At 31.7% G+C, this 14,746-nt stretch overlaps 1 protein-coding gene across 2 annotated transcripts; it reads right to left on the reverse strand.

Moving 5' to 3' along the window:
* Positions 1-4,193: 4,193 nt before the first annotated feature.
* Positions 4,194-11,512, reverse strand: LOC148200725 (dehydrodolichyl diphosphate synthase CPT3-like). Of its 2 annotated transcripts, none has more exons than XM_088113390.1 (5): positions 11,123-11,512; positions 9,408-9,536; positions 8,840-8,915; positions 5,016-6,177; positions 4,194-4,530 (listed from the first exon to the last, which is right to left on the reverse strand). In XM_088113390.1, exon 4 carries the CDS (start codon positions 6,134-6,136, stop codon positions 5,057-5,059), a length of 1,080 nt encoding a protein of 359 aa, XP_087969516.1. In that variant the 5' UTR covers positions 6,137-6,177; positions 8,840-8,915; positions 9,408-9,536; positions 11,123-11,512; the 3' UTR covers positions 4,194-4,530; positions 5,016-5,056. The 2 variants fall into 2 exon arrangements, with proteins under 2 accessions (XP_087969516.1, XP_087969517.1); XM_088113391.1 differs by having other exon boundaries at positions 9,365-9,536.
* Positions 11,513-14,746: the final 3,234 nt, after the last annotated feature.

Below are 14,746 nucleotides of genomic sequence, written 5' to 3' on the forward strand. Positions count from 1 at the left end.
AATTGAAGAATATATGTACAAAAGGTTACTCAAGAGACTTGTGGTCACTTTGTACTTGTAAGTTTCTAAAGAAATTTAGTAACAATTCTTTACCTTTCTTAGCTACTTTACCCTTAAGGAAGTCAAAGAAATCTTCACACAAATTTGTTGAATCTTTCTACACTCTCTCTTAAACTCTCATCTATCTCTACTTTAGAAAGAAGGAAAAAAAATAGAATGGAGAAGATTTCTACTTTAGAAAGAAGGAAAAAAAATAGAATGGAGAAGAAGAAGACGAAGATGATGAAATGATTATTGTCTTTTAAGAAGGAAAGAAAAATCCTTTTCCAAAAGAATCTAAACCCTATTTCAAATATAGGGAGAAACTTTGAAGGTTTATGTAATAAATTCAAATTAGGGAAATTAATATTTCATGTAATTGTGAGATGAATATCAATATGCGTTGTTCTGTTTTGTATTGATGAATTTATGGTATGATTAGACGAGTGTGAGTATGTCTTTATGAGTGTTCCTAAATGTCTCGGCAAGTCCTCATGATTGCTACGATTTCAGTAGGTCTCTATGACTGTCACGATTTGGGCAGGTCTCCATGACTATCCTAATTTAGACAGATCCTCGTGACTATCTTGATTTGGGCAGGTCCTCGTGACTTCCCAATTTGGACAGGTCTCCGTGACTACCACGATTTGGGTTAAGTCTTCATAAGGGTTACAGTTTGGACAGGTTCCCATGATTGCCACAGTTTGGATAAGCCCCTCTGACTGCTATGATTTGAACAAGTTTCCATTATTGTCATGGTTTAGAAAAGTTCTCATGAATGCAACGGCTTGGACAAGTTCATATGACTGCCACGATTTTGACAAGTCCCATACTAATAAATATTGATAAAGTTGATAAGGAGTTGAATGTAGGCTAAAGACAAACTAAATATTCATATTTTATAAACTTTTTAATTGTTTAAGAATAAGGATGTACGTCTTTTAGATGTTTAATATTTTTCTAAACATATTTAAATGTTAATCAATTTTCTTGAAAGAATATCATTCAATGAACTTTACTTTAATGTGTTTTAAAAATTTGAGCTAGGTTAGCCTCATTAATATATTTTAAGAGGGGAACTTAATTTTGTTTAAAAAAATTATTGCAACAATCACTATAAAACCAAAAGAATTTAGACATGAGCTACACAGTCTCACACTGAATACTAAATTCATTGAGTTTTTTAAACCATAGAGGAAATGCTTATGTCATCTTTTGATTAAAGGTTTATTGCTTGCTTTACTTCCAAACTCAACACAATTTAGATTAATATATATGTAAGTTTTTAATATATGACAAACAAAAATGAAGTAGTATCATTAACTACAATTTTTTTATAAAGTAATTGTATTTTATTAAACGATTTCAATTTATTAAAAAACATTAACAAAAATATCAAGACATGTGATGACTTTTACAAATCCAGATTAAAAAATAAAGAATAGAAATTGGGTGTAGTATGGCAACTTTCACCATAAAAATAAAATTAAATAAACGTTGTGTATGACAAGTGATGATTTATATGAAAAAACAAAAACAAATGATGCAATTATATATGTTTATAACGTTTTTTATGATGAAGTTGTGTGTTTTGACCAATTATCCAAACATATATGTTTTTAGAATTTACTAATTTTTATGATGTTAGGAATTCTTGTTATATTTTCTGGAACCACCATATTCAACAACTTCTTTTCTTCACCTTTCTTCGCTATTGGTCTTACCCACACCACCACCCCAAAAACGCCAATCATATTAATTGTAGACTCTTCCAATGCTTGCATAAGCACATCCATACTTCTTTTTCTTATTTCACACCTAGTGTCTTTCAAATCAACATCAATGGTGATATTTAATGATTATGTGTCTTGTTCTTTGATGATGAACTGAATCTTTTTCTATAATTATTATTGATTTGTTGTTGTAATAGATAACAGTTGTAACCATAATGCTTCACTCCTGGTTTCCAAAATTGTTACATACTCTGCTTCTGTTGTTGATTGTGCCATGGTTGGTTGCTTCTTTGATGTTTAAGATAAAATACCTAATCCTAGTGAGAAAACATATCTTAACGTACTTTTTATGTCGTTTATTGATCTTGTCCAACCAGTATTTGTATAGCAAATCATACTTGAATTAATCATGATTTTGTACTATATATCAAAGAGGTTAATCTTAAAATAGAAATCAAATTCTTAAAAAAAAACAAGGATCATAACAAATCTTTTCTAAATATAGAATAAAAAACTACTTAAAAACTAAATTACATATTCTAATAGCCTCCTCATGTAAACTCAATGTTCTTCCTAAATAGATGTGTAATTCATTCCACTAGCCTACTTAGGTTTCGTATACCCTAAAGGTATTGGAAATATGAATAGTAGAACCAAAGCAATCCATTGCTTTTAGTCTTTCTTCATATGTAAAAGAAATATTTTTACTCTTTCTCTATTGGTTGATTAAGAATCATTTTTTTGTGGTTAACATAACTCTTATTATTTTTAAGAGAAACAATCAAATTAACCTTCTTTCTTTCGTTTTCTTTCGTCAATTAATGATATTTTCTTAGACACACATTATCAATAATTCACTATAAAAAAATAAAAAAGCATATTGATGAGACAAGATACACTAAATGTAAAAAAAATTCAAATATGAAAACTTGCCTTGGTATCAACCAGACCACAATATCCTGCATGAGCATAATATGATTACAAACTCCTTCAACTCCAATAAACTTTAAGAATAACAATTATATATAATTATATTTTAAGGATGCTTAAAAAAGATTTATGGCATGTGATAAATTCCATCAATAACCTTCAATACATTTATTAAGATTTCATTTATTTAAGCTTTATTGTATTCTTTTTATCATCTTTTTTACTTCTTTTTGTATAACTGAATCTTCTTTTTTCCAACTCTTGACAATTAAATGAAGGGATAAAATTAACATTGTTATGTATTTCAACTATCATACTTATTTATAAAAAAAATTAATGAAATCAATGTATTTGGAGAAACCTATTTTCCTAGATATATAAAATTAATATATTTAAATTGTAAATTGGACTAAATTATAAATTCAAACACAAAGAACTAAAAATAAAATCTAGTTTGTTTTTCTATTAAAGTAACAATTTTTTAGTGTAAAATTTAATTAGAAACAAATATCAAAGGTTTCTTATATGATTTTCTCCTTTATTCTCGTCATTAAGACGGTAATACGAATTCAGTCACCTATTTTGACCCATCCCACTCTTAGCTTGCACAAGCTAGACGTATCACTTTTTTTACTGACCCTTGCATAACATTTGGTCAGTAGAGATCGCATAAGAAATAATTTGTTCTGTAATGTTTTTCTTCTTTAAAATATTAGAATGTAGGATTTTAATAACTTTATTTTTATATAATTAAAGCAGTAGAAATAATAAATTCTATAAGTCTATTTCTTAAAATAGATAATATTCACAATTTTATAATTTTTAATTTTTAAATATAAACTTAATGAAAATAGAAATAATGTTGAACTATACTGAAAAAAAAAACAAAAACAAATGAAGAAATTACTCTTAAATGGACTAAGCGAATAAACAAATTACTTTTATATAAACTAGACAAAAAACATAAATGAGCAGGTTACTTAAAAGAAACACACAACATAATGTTGATACTACAATGAATTTAAATCAATATGGGTTATGAGAATCAAATGTGGATCACTCCACCATTGGTCAACAAAGATTGCCAGTTATGCAAAACAAGCCTGTGTAAACCAACATACTATTTTTTTTTTCAGACTTGGTCCGTGTTGTCATCCCTTGGTTATGAGCAGCCTAGCTTTTCTATGATGAACTTTTGGTCCATCCGAAACTTACAGTCAATCAACTACAATGCACACCTTGGGCGGTGGAACATCCATACCCCCGAAAACAAGTCCTAGTTTGTGGAGATAAAAAGCATATGGGATGAGATCATACTTTTATTTGATAGTTTTCATCTAAACGAATCTTCTGGTTCCACACAAGGGATAGTCACATCTATGTGACAACCCCGTCATCCAATGCAACAAACGAAACCTATTTTCTCCCTTTTTAAGTTTCTTACGATTTATGCATATGGAGTGTGGTATAGCATATAGGGTATCTACAAAATAACACAAGTTAATTAATATCTTCACAAAAAACGATAACCCCCTTTTAAACAAATTATAATAACATTAAAAATCTAGAGAAATTAAATTGAAGGACATTGTTTAGGGTCATGTAATAGGCATTTTAGAGTAAGTTGTGGTGATTGAATGCTTTCTTTCGCGAATATTGACCCTTTATCCTACCATCCATTATGTTTCTTTAAAAGAATGACAAGGCTTAGTCCAATCTTCAAGGTTCTTCTTCTCTCTGGACATTGTGTCAAGTGCCCTCACGCCTATCAGCATTTCAAGAAGCACTACACCAAACTCGTACACATCGCTCTTCACATACATGTGGCCTGTTCAAATATATATACAGTTCAGAGGAAATTAGTTTGTGGCAGGTCAAAGAATTATACATACTAGATTTCTACTTTTAGACTTCCTGCCACAAGTTTAACTTCCACAGTGCATAACTGTTTAAGGAGACCTTGTTTTGATTTCTTGTTTTGTTCAAACATTACAAAAAAAATGTTTGTTCATCTCAGAAATACTGAAGACAACACTATTCATGCTTTCTTCTGTTTTTTTGTTTTGTTTTTTTTATAAATCTCTGAATCCAAGAAATGAAGTGATATTTTAGAAATTACATGTTAAAGTAGGAGATATAAACGAAAAAAACATCTGAAAATAATACGAAATTGTTAATTTTTTACAATATTTTGCTTCCATTTTCTTATTACATAGCAAAAGCATGTAAATAATCTACGTTGATATTCTGTGCAGTAAAAAACCATACATTTAAAGCTGCTCTAATTGCTAATTGTCTGCAGATATAATTTACCTGTTGCCACATATTATGTATTTTGGCCGGTAAGAATACACTTAAGACTGTTTCTTTTTCTTTTCCAAATAAAAGTAGTGTCTCTGAAAGTTCAATACTGCCCAGATCAAGTGTCTGAGACCAATTTCAGGCCAAAGTGCAGTTGGTGCATATAAAGGGCATGTAGTAGTCTGCCAAAGTAGAAAATTACTGAGGCGAGCTTCTCCAGAAGATCGGATCAAGATGTCTGGGTCAGGAGCAACTGCCATGTACATGTTCTTCTCAATATCCGCCAGTTTTATAAATAGAACCTCATCCTGTATATCCTTTCTCTCCTTAGTCAATTCAACCAGCCCATTGTATAATGTCGTTTCAGCTTCAGTGTCGTTATCTATATGATTCTCGATATTATTCTCATACAAACCATCATTCCTTGCAGCACTTTCTACTTCAGTACTACAAGCTTTTATTGCATTTCGATATTCTTTACATGAATCTTGAGAAAGCAAACCAAAATCATTTCCTTTCAGGCCCTGATCAATTCTTGAAAACGCACCATTTGTAACTTTCTCTTCTTTTAACGCTTGAATTTCATTAAATTTTTCCTTGCTACATTCTTGAACAGCATGCACAATCTCGTGACGAGAAGTATACGCTACACAAATCAAAAGAACTCTCTGGTTGTTGTGGGCAGTAACTCTCGTTGCCCTTTCCGCAGCAGCTCTTACAGGCTCTGTCAATAGTTGCATGTCTCCAATGAAATGTAATCTAACACCATATTCATTAATGAGACTTTCTTGTTCAAGCAACTCCTCAATCTTTTTCCGCATCAATTCCATCAAGGATTTAACTTCTTTGGACTTCCTTTTAAAGTTATCAATGCTGAATGCATAGACAGTTACATACTTCACTCCTAATTCATAACAGTATCTAAGGATGGACGTGAGAACCTCAAATCCTGCCTTGTGGCCATCACCTTCTTCCATGTTTTTCTTCTTTGCATACCTTCGATTCCCATCCATGATGAAAGCAATATGACTTGGTACAGGACCCACAGATAAAATGGCAAATATGCATCTTCTTAGATAACAATGTAAACCACCGAAGAATTGGCCTACAATATTTCCAGTAGTTTTCTGCATTGAACCGTTCAGTTGTGAAACTTGAATAGTCCAAGATAAACCTGTTTGAAAAGAATTTAATTATAAGGTAGAGATAAGAATTAAAGCAACAACAGTCAAACATCAATGTACAGGTCTACTAGTAAGAAGAAAGTATAACTACATTGTGAATTGTAAAAACAGACTCAATGTTATAAATATAAATGGGATAGTTTTGACACCAAATAAAATGGGTGCCTCACCATAACTGCTCATGTATTAAACCCAACTTTCCGGACAACAAATGATATCATATTCAGTTTACGATTTGAGTATCACTACTCTAAAAGTTGATGGAAATATAAGAGCTGGGACTCCTGTAAATTTGTTGCAGCAAGGAAGCTAGAACAAAATCTAGGATTTTAAACAATGTTTAAAAGGATAAAATTTTACCATCAATAATATCAAAACGAAAATACAATTTAAACTATATCAACAGAAGAATATATATATATATATATATATATATATATATATATATATATATATATATTTGTAAACAATCAATATTCAAAAACTCTGTAATGTTGAAACAGTTGTATCTGATCACAAATCAATTATGGGGAACAAGTGGCAGTTTTGTCGAAAGCTGATAAGGCTGAGTCTAAATGAAAAGCAAATCTAAAATTAGTGTGGAATGCAAAGTTCAAATGCACAATTTCTGAACTACAACTACCTAAAGCTCACTTAATAGCGCATAAATAATCGACTCTCATTCATTCTAGATATAATCAATTTAGGATATAACTTTCCTATCATAGCCATTTTCCCAAACAATAATCATAATAACATAGGAAAAAGGCACACCCTTTGCAAAAATAAGATTAAAATCAGTACCCAATCTCCTACTATGCTTTACCTGAAATGCAGCAACAGATGGAATGGAAGACAGAGAACGATCATCAAATATGAAACATGTTCAAGGTTTAGATCATCTCCAAAATTCCAAAATTTAAGTCAACAGAAAAATAAAATGCCCCTTGACAATAAACATTTGAGAGACCAAAAGATAAAGTAAGAAAAACTTTGGTGGAAAAGTTAAGGATCAGTTTCCTTAGAGATTATGTTTACACCCTTGACGACCAGTTACATGACATCCAATGACATTGTGTGTCTTGAGGGGAAGAGCATCGATGATAGGATACCTAAAGTAGCTTGGGTAGATAAGAAGACATATGATGGGTCACAATGTAGGAGGTCATGACCAAGACAGAAAATTGAAGGTTATGCCCTGTGTAACTAATAGTTTAGTTGGCAGATAAAGGAGTGTGAAAGTGTTTCTGTTCTAAAGGATATAAGCATGATTTTAAATTGCAGTCTGCAACCGCAATTGTGAGCACAACATTACTGTTGTGGAGCATCTTACAAAGGCAACAGTCCACAAAATAATGCATTCATAACATAACTACAATGGAACCTCAGCACCATTCAATTTCACATTTTTGTCAAAAGAAAAAGGAAACAAAGATTCAAATTTCAATCTTCTAATGTAACTCCTTAAGTTTCAATGGTTAAATGGATGGGATGTTGGGGAAGTGCAAGAGGCACTTTAGTTGGCAGATATAGGAGTGTGAAAGCGTTTCTGTTTTAATGGATATATGCATGTTTTTAAATTGCAGTCTGCGACCGCAATTGTGAGCACAACATTACAGTTGTGGAGCATCCTACAAAGTCAACAGTCCACAAAATGATATATAATGCATTCATAACATTACTACAATGGACCGCAATGGAACCTCAGCACCATTCAATTTCACATTTTTGTCAAAAGGAAAAGGAAACAAAGTTTCAAATTTCAATCTTCTAACGTAACTCCTTAAGTTTCAATGGTTAAATGGATGGGATGTTAGGGAAGTGCAAGAGGCTGTCCACGGTGGTGTACTGGAAGGTTGCATGATGTACTGATGAATAATTGTAAAAGATATATCAATAGTTAAAATAATTGAATAATTTATGATCAGATTAAACATAACAATTATAATGACCACAACCCACATCACAATAAATACAACAGCTTCAACTACAAGAACAATCTCAATCGCAATTCAGAACCATGGGTACAAGGTTAGAGAGTGATACGATAAAATTTCCAAAGGCTTGTACAATACAATAATCTGATACGAGTAAATCCCATTCTCCCTCCCAGGTGCAATAAAAAATCAAGTTTTTCATTCTGGAGGATGATAAAGTTGTGGTTTGTTTTTGCTTCTCATTCAGTTTAATAAAGTTGAAGGTATCATGGTCCAGCGTGATTAACATTTGAATTACAACGCTCACAGAAATCAGGTGTTTATCCTACTTTGGTTTCATTTTTTTCCTTTTGAGTTGAAGGCAATTAAGCACCACTAAAATGGGGCAGAAATTCATGCCAAAAATCACATTTAAAGCCTGAATCAAATAGACATACAACCATCATATTTAATGGGGGAAAACCAGCTTCCAATGTAAGTTGTTAAACTTGAAATAAAATGCATGAAACTCTGCTATGACAGGACTACAATATTTAGAAACTTAAATACGGAATTTTGACATTTTACTCCAATTTAATGCTTCAATTCTACAATATCAATCCAAACAAAAAAGATGCAAAATTTGCATGATAGAAAATTCACTTTTAACTAGATAAATACATATAAATCAAATACACATAGAAGAAAAAAGGCCAACCTATGATGGCAGTAGTACCTGATAACAGCCTTCTTGAAACCCTATGATTTCATCAACTAAACGTGCTTCGTTGGTTTCTTGAACGTCCTTAGTTCTGAAAGAAAATCACAAATATGGTCAGTTCAAAAGCACAAAGTGCACAAAAAACTAGAATGTGCAAAATGTTCATAACTTGTGTAATTCCAAGTTACAGTTCAACCTATAAGTCAGAGGAGTTGGGACTTTCTCACTTCCTAAAATTCTGTAAATATGAGTCAACTCTAAAACAAGTTCATGTTCCCACACCCATGAACCTAGTTAACTCGCCCGTAAACTTGTTTTGTAGTAGACACTACATAAGCCCCCTTTATATATTTGTTTACATAGATCACTCTGGAAAAACTGGTGCAAATATTTAGCACCATATTCAGGATTTAAAACCGAGGCCTTTGATTAAATAGGAAAAATTTTGCATGTTAATTCACACATGTAATCACATTTAACATCTTAATCCTTATGCTCCTTTTAGGTGATGAGAGGAGTGCAAGTTGCAGAGAATCTAACAAGGCAGCAATTGATGTAGGTGATTGTTGCTCCAACATCATACATTTTTTTCTGCCTTCAAAATCTGAAAAGGTTATGCTAAGCATGCTTGAACAACTTCATGCTGAGCCAATGAAAGTACACAGCAACAACAATTATAGGGAGAGTCAATGTCACCAAGAAGCAGTAGTACCTGTTATATTTGTCAAAAACAAAATCAGAAAAACAATTAGTTTCTCTTTCTTCCTCAGAGAGAGACAATATTAGTTACAAAGATAACAGAAATTGCTTATACAAAAAATGATAGCAACAACACATAATTTATTCCAACGATATATCTAATTGTCCATGATTATCAAACAAGTCAAATTTATTTTTCTTATTTTAGTCCAAGAGTTCAAAAGAGGATGAAAATTTGGTTGTGGTAGACAGACAGTGGTAAAAGGTAGAACTCCTAACCTAAGGAGTTAATGCATATGAAGCATATACCCAAATTTGGAGGATCCAAGCCCTTATGAAAGAAAGAAAGAATCACTTAGGAAACTAAGACAAACATCATGCTGGACCAAGAGTAAAATGGTACTTCATTAACTACTTCATCACAAAAAACCTCTCTCCTCAAGTCCAACAATTTGTTGGTTCTTCTGATTTGATCATTTCCCTAACAATTTTTTTTCAAAGCATCATCAGTGAGGCTATTATGCTACCAATTTCACTGCCTTGAGTATCCAAGATGTTTGATTTAGGCTGCAATAGAGTATGAAATGTTTCATGAGACGGTATACATAAACTACCCCTAATCTTGACTCTTAAGTGACGGGCAACTTTGGGGTGTATTCGAACAACTTTCCATTAGCCATAGACACTTTTCTTATTCTAATATAGATCTAAAAGACAAACTCATTTTGCCCCTCGGAGATGTATGAAACAAGCAGACGCAAACGTGTTACAACCCTCAAGCTTTCACTTACCCGATACACAAAGTGACAAGAAAGTCAAGAACAGAACCTTGTCTAATTTCTTACCACATTCGAGTCATCACCAAACACAAATTTCAAACTAAACAAATCAGATTCGTGTCATGAAAGGGACAACCATTTACTGTGTATCAGGAATGTGTTCGTGAGACGCACAATATAACACACTCGCTATAATCAGCATATAAAACAAAACAGCAATTAATGTCAATATTAGGAGCAATCAAATGGTTAATTACCAGTCATTTTGCAATGCAGAAATGAGGGGAACATGAGAAGGTGGCAAAAGCTTGGAAATCACAGCAACAAAGAAAAACCCAACAAAGAAAACAGAACCAATTGACAGAAACAAGCATCCCCACAATTTTCTCTCATCAAATGAAGCCAACCAACGCATTGCATCACTCAACCTTCTCCACAATCAAATACCTCTGAAGAGATTTCTGAAAACAAAAATATGAGAATAAAATATTTGAGCTTCGTTCTATGATTAGAAAATGTAAATTATAAATGGGATTTCATTTATTAAAAAAAACAATTCACCCAAGAAAACAGTCGTGCTTATTAAAATAGAGTGTTAACTCGTAAAAACGTACGACGACTATACGATACCACAAACATTGCCCAAGTTGAATCGTAAGCAAACTCGGTTTTGGAGCGGGATCGGTGGGCTCGCCGAGAACTCAGTAAGCTCCACCAAACTCGCGAGCTTGCAGTCGTGTTGGTGAGTTCAGACGGTATTATTTAAACAAAAACGACGACATTCATTGTCGTTTCGCGTGCGAAAATAAACGAAACTTACCGCGATTAGGGTTCGTTTATCTCCTCTACTGCTCGCGGGGTAGGGTTCCTTTTTCTGTCGTCTACTGCTTGCGGAAGACCGACACAGCTGCCTCTACTCGCGGATGCTTTCGGGGCTCTCTTTTCCTATCCCCACGGAAGGCACTCTTAGTTCGCGAGGCGCTGTGGTTCTCTTTGTTCTCCACGCCGTCGTTGTTGCCGCAGTTTGTGTGACGTCGTTGTCGTCCGGTCATCGGCGTGGTGGCGTGTGGTGGTTCTCTTCTCAGGTCACCACATCGCTGCCGTTCCTACCGGCACCGTGGTTCTCTTCTTCCTTTCGGAAGTTTGTGCTCGGCTCTTCGTGCTGGCTCTGCTGTTAGGTTTGTTTATTGTTTTCTTCACTACCATTTTCCAGAAGCAATTAATTAGTTAAGTCCACATCTCTAAAAGTTTTTAACATGAAAGCTAACTAATTATATTTTAAAATTTCTTTTATTTTGTTTACATTTTTATAATGTAATTAAATTTTACTTAACATTCTTAAATTAATGGATTAGAAAAAAACATTTTTAAACACTAATTTTATTTTATTCGAAATTGTTATAATGATATAAATTAAATTACTATTTATCTTATCATAGTATAATTTTTTTAAAATAAATATGTATAATATTTTAATGATTTTTATAGGACTTGCATATAAATCATTTGGTCAACTTAAAATTCGTGGATGAGGAGAGATCTCCTATCAAATCATTCTTTCACGAAAGTTCTAAGACTCTTGGAGCTTCTCGACCGATAAGGAGCTACCTGATTATTTTTTCAGCCTAGGAATGTTCCAAGACTCCTAAAGTGAACTCTCATTGCATCGTCATTTATACGATCTAGGGAAAGTTTCCAGAAAACTTCTAAAGCTCATCGAGACAAAATAGAAAGGGACGAAGACTTAAAGCGCATCGAAAATAGACTTTCTATACAACACGAAAGACCTCTCTCGAGTTCACAATAATTCTTGTGCATCTCTTTCAATAAAGAACATGTTTGGGCTTGGGGGGCTTGTGTACTATATGACCACCGATCAACGAAGGACTGATCGACCATCCAACAAGGAAATGATAGACCGATATGGAACGATCATTAACTGATAATTAATTTGAGCAATAACAACTATTAATGAGAATAATAGTCATTGATTGACAATTAATAGGAATAATGTCATTTATTGGTTATAAATGAGTTAGAGTAAGCTCAATATAATATTTATAAATATATGTCTGAAGTGGGAGGTCAAGTAATTAACTCTTATTACTCATCTTTGTTACAATACTATTGAGTAAATCATGAGAGAGCGAACACCATAGCTAGGATGAGAGGACCATCAGGAAGTTCATCAAGTCTTCAGAATAACTTAGAATGTTTTAAGAGATCTCAACACCTTACCCAAAACAAATTTTGACAAATAATTAAAATATTACACAAAAAGTTATGATTACTAAAAGTAAGATCTAAAGGCACACTCGTACATTCATTTTAATAATTTTGATATATTTTTTTTACTAAATATTTATAAACGGACATATTTATTTATTATTTTGAATCGAATAATAAAATTATTCTCTCAATTTTTCAAAACTTTAAGTATCCTTTTTAATTCAAATAAATTGTTGAGTTATTTCACTTTTCTAGGTTTAATTAAAGAAACATGTATAAACATTAGTATGACAAAATATGGTCAAGTTAATATATAAAACTAAATATTTTATCTAGATTTATTGATTTGAACCATATTTTGTGGGTTAGGGTAAAACAAAACACAGTTGGGAATTTGGTTCCATTCAACATTGGTACACATGGATTCGAGCTAAAAAAATTACAAGATAAAAATTCTTCATTAAAAAAATTCACAAAATCAAAAACTTCATAAAAACTGGCTGGTCTGGGTCGATCTATGATTTTCTTTTTAAACATGGATTTTTTTAAAATATATTATTAAATCTTTAATTTAGGACGATCTATCATTACTTCATCCAAATTGATTAGGGTCCACCTTTAGCCTAGGTTGGTCAACTTGGCTCGCACTAATTTTGACCTTCAACATGGGTCAGTCGTCTAAACCTTCATTACGAGTGGTCCATCTTGATCATCAACCCGATTCGTCCCATCTCAACATTTTAGCCAGATTTACTCGATCAAATTCAACCAAATTTTGGTCAAGGTTGACTCAATCGAATGTGGCCAAATTGAATTCGACCAAATTTTTATCGAACTCGACTTTGTAAAATTCAGCCTAATTTTGACCAGGGCCAACTCGAGCGAATTTTGCCAAGGCTGACTCGGCCAAAACTCGGTCAGAACTGACTTGACCTAAATTCGATTAGGATTGACTCAACATAAATTTGGTCAAGCCTGACTCTACTGAATTCGACCAAATTTGAGTTGGGGCTGACTTGATCGAATTCAGCCAAGTCCAACTTGTCAAATTTAAGTTAAGGCCAACTCGATCAAACTCGGGCAAATTTTGGTTGGAGCGACTCAGTTGAATTTGACTAAAATTTGGTTCGAACCAAATTGGATGGATTCAACAATTGAGAATGTATTTTGATTAAAGGTAAAATCTTTAACAAGAATTTAAAAAAAAATCACTTTGACTAATTAGGTTTTTACTTGATAAAAGAGGTAAAAAATTAAACAGGATTATTCATATTAATATTTAATTGAGGAATTACTTTGCTTAAATTTGCTATGATTAATTTAAAAAGTTATTGACTTTGATTAATAAGTTATTTTTGTTAATAATAACGTTTTTACAAATTAATTAAGAAGTTACATTGATTTGAGATTTAAGACAAAAATCAATTGAATAGTAGTCTTTAGAAGATTAATGATAAATCTTATTTAAAAAAAACAGTGCAACCTATTGTAATTTTATTGTTTAAGTCATTTTTATATTTTTAAAATTTTTATTTTATTTTATTTTATAAAATTTTTTATCTTAATTTTTATTATTATTATTATTATTATTATTTTATTTGATTAACCTTTTCGGTATAGATTTCATAAGTACTATTTTGTTAAAACTATTTTGGTAAAGATCAATTTCGAGTTTATTATTGAGAGACAAGTTTGAATTATCTAGCCATATTAATATTTTTCTACTTTCTTGATAATGTTGAAGTTATTATAGATAATTAATATTTATTTAATTGTTTCAATGATAATGTTGTCAAATTGGGAGTCATTGAGAACATAGTTACAAATGTAAACATTTTAGTTTTTATTTGATATTTGTTATTTTAATTTTATTTTAGTTTATTACTAACTTGCTTTTTATTTTTCTATTCCTCCTAACATTTTTTACTTATTTCCTTTTGTTATTTTAATTTTTTAAGTTTATTATTTTTAATCATAATTTTTGTTTGATGAGTTTTGTGAAAAAAATTGTGAAATTAGTTGGACACTTTGACTAAGAAAAGATAAAGTAATTAAATTATTCATTGAGCGCTCATATCTTTTCTATAAGTCTATTCAATGACCATTTAATTTATTCTTTCAAAAAACCTCTTTCAAAAATGTATTTTTTTTTTGTTGAAAATAATCAACAATGTATTTTTCACATGAATTATAATTACTATTTATGGTTTTCAAC

The sequence above is a fragment of the Vigna umbellata genome, chromosome 4 (assembly GCF_029865625.1).
Source record: "Vigna umbellata cultivar VRB3 chromosome 4, Vumbellata_1.0, whole genome shotgun sequence".
Lineage (NCBI taxonomy): Eukaryota > Viridiplantae > Streptophyta > Magnoliopsida > Fabales > Fabaceae > Vigna > Vigna umbellata.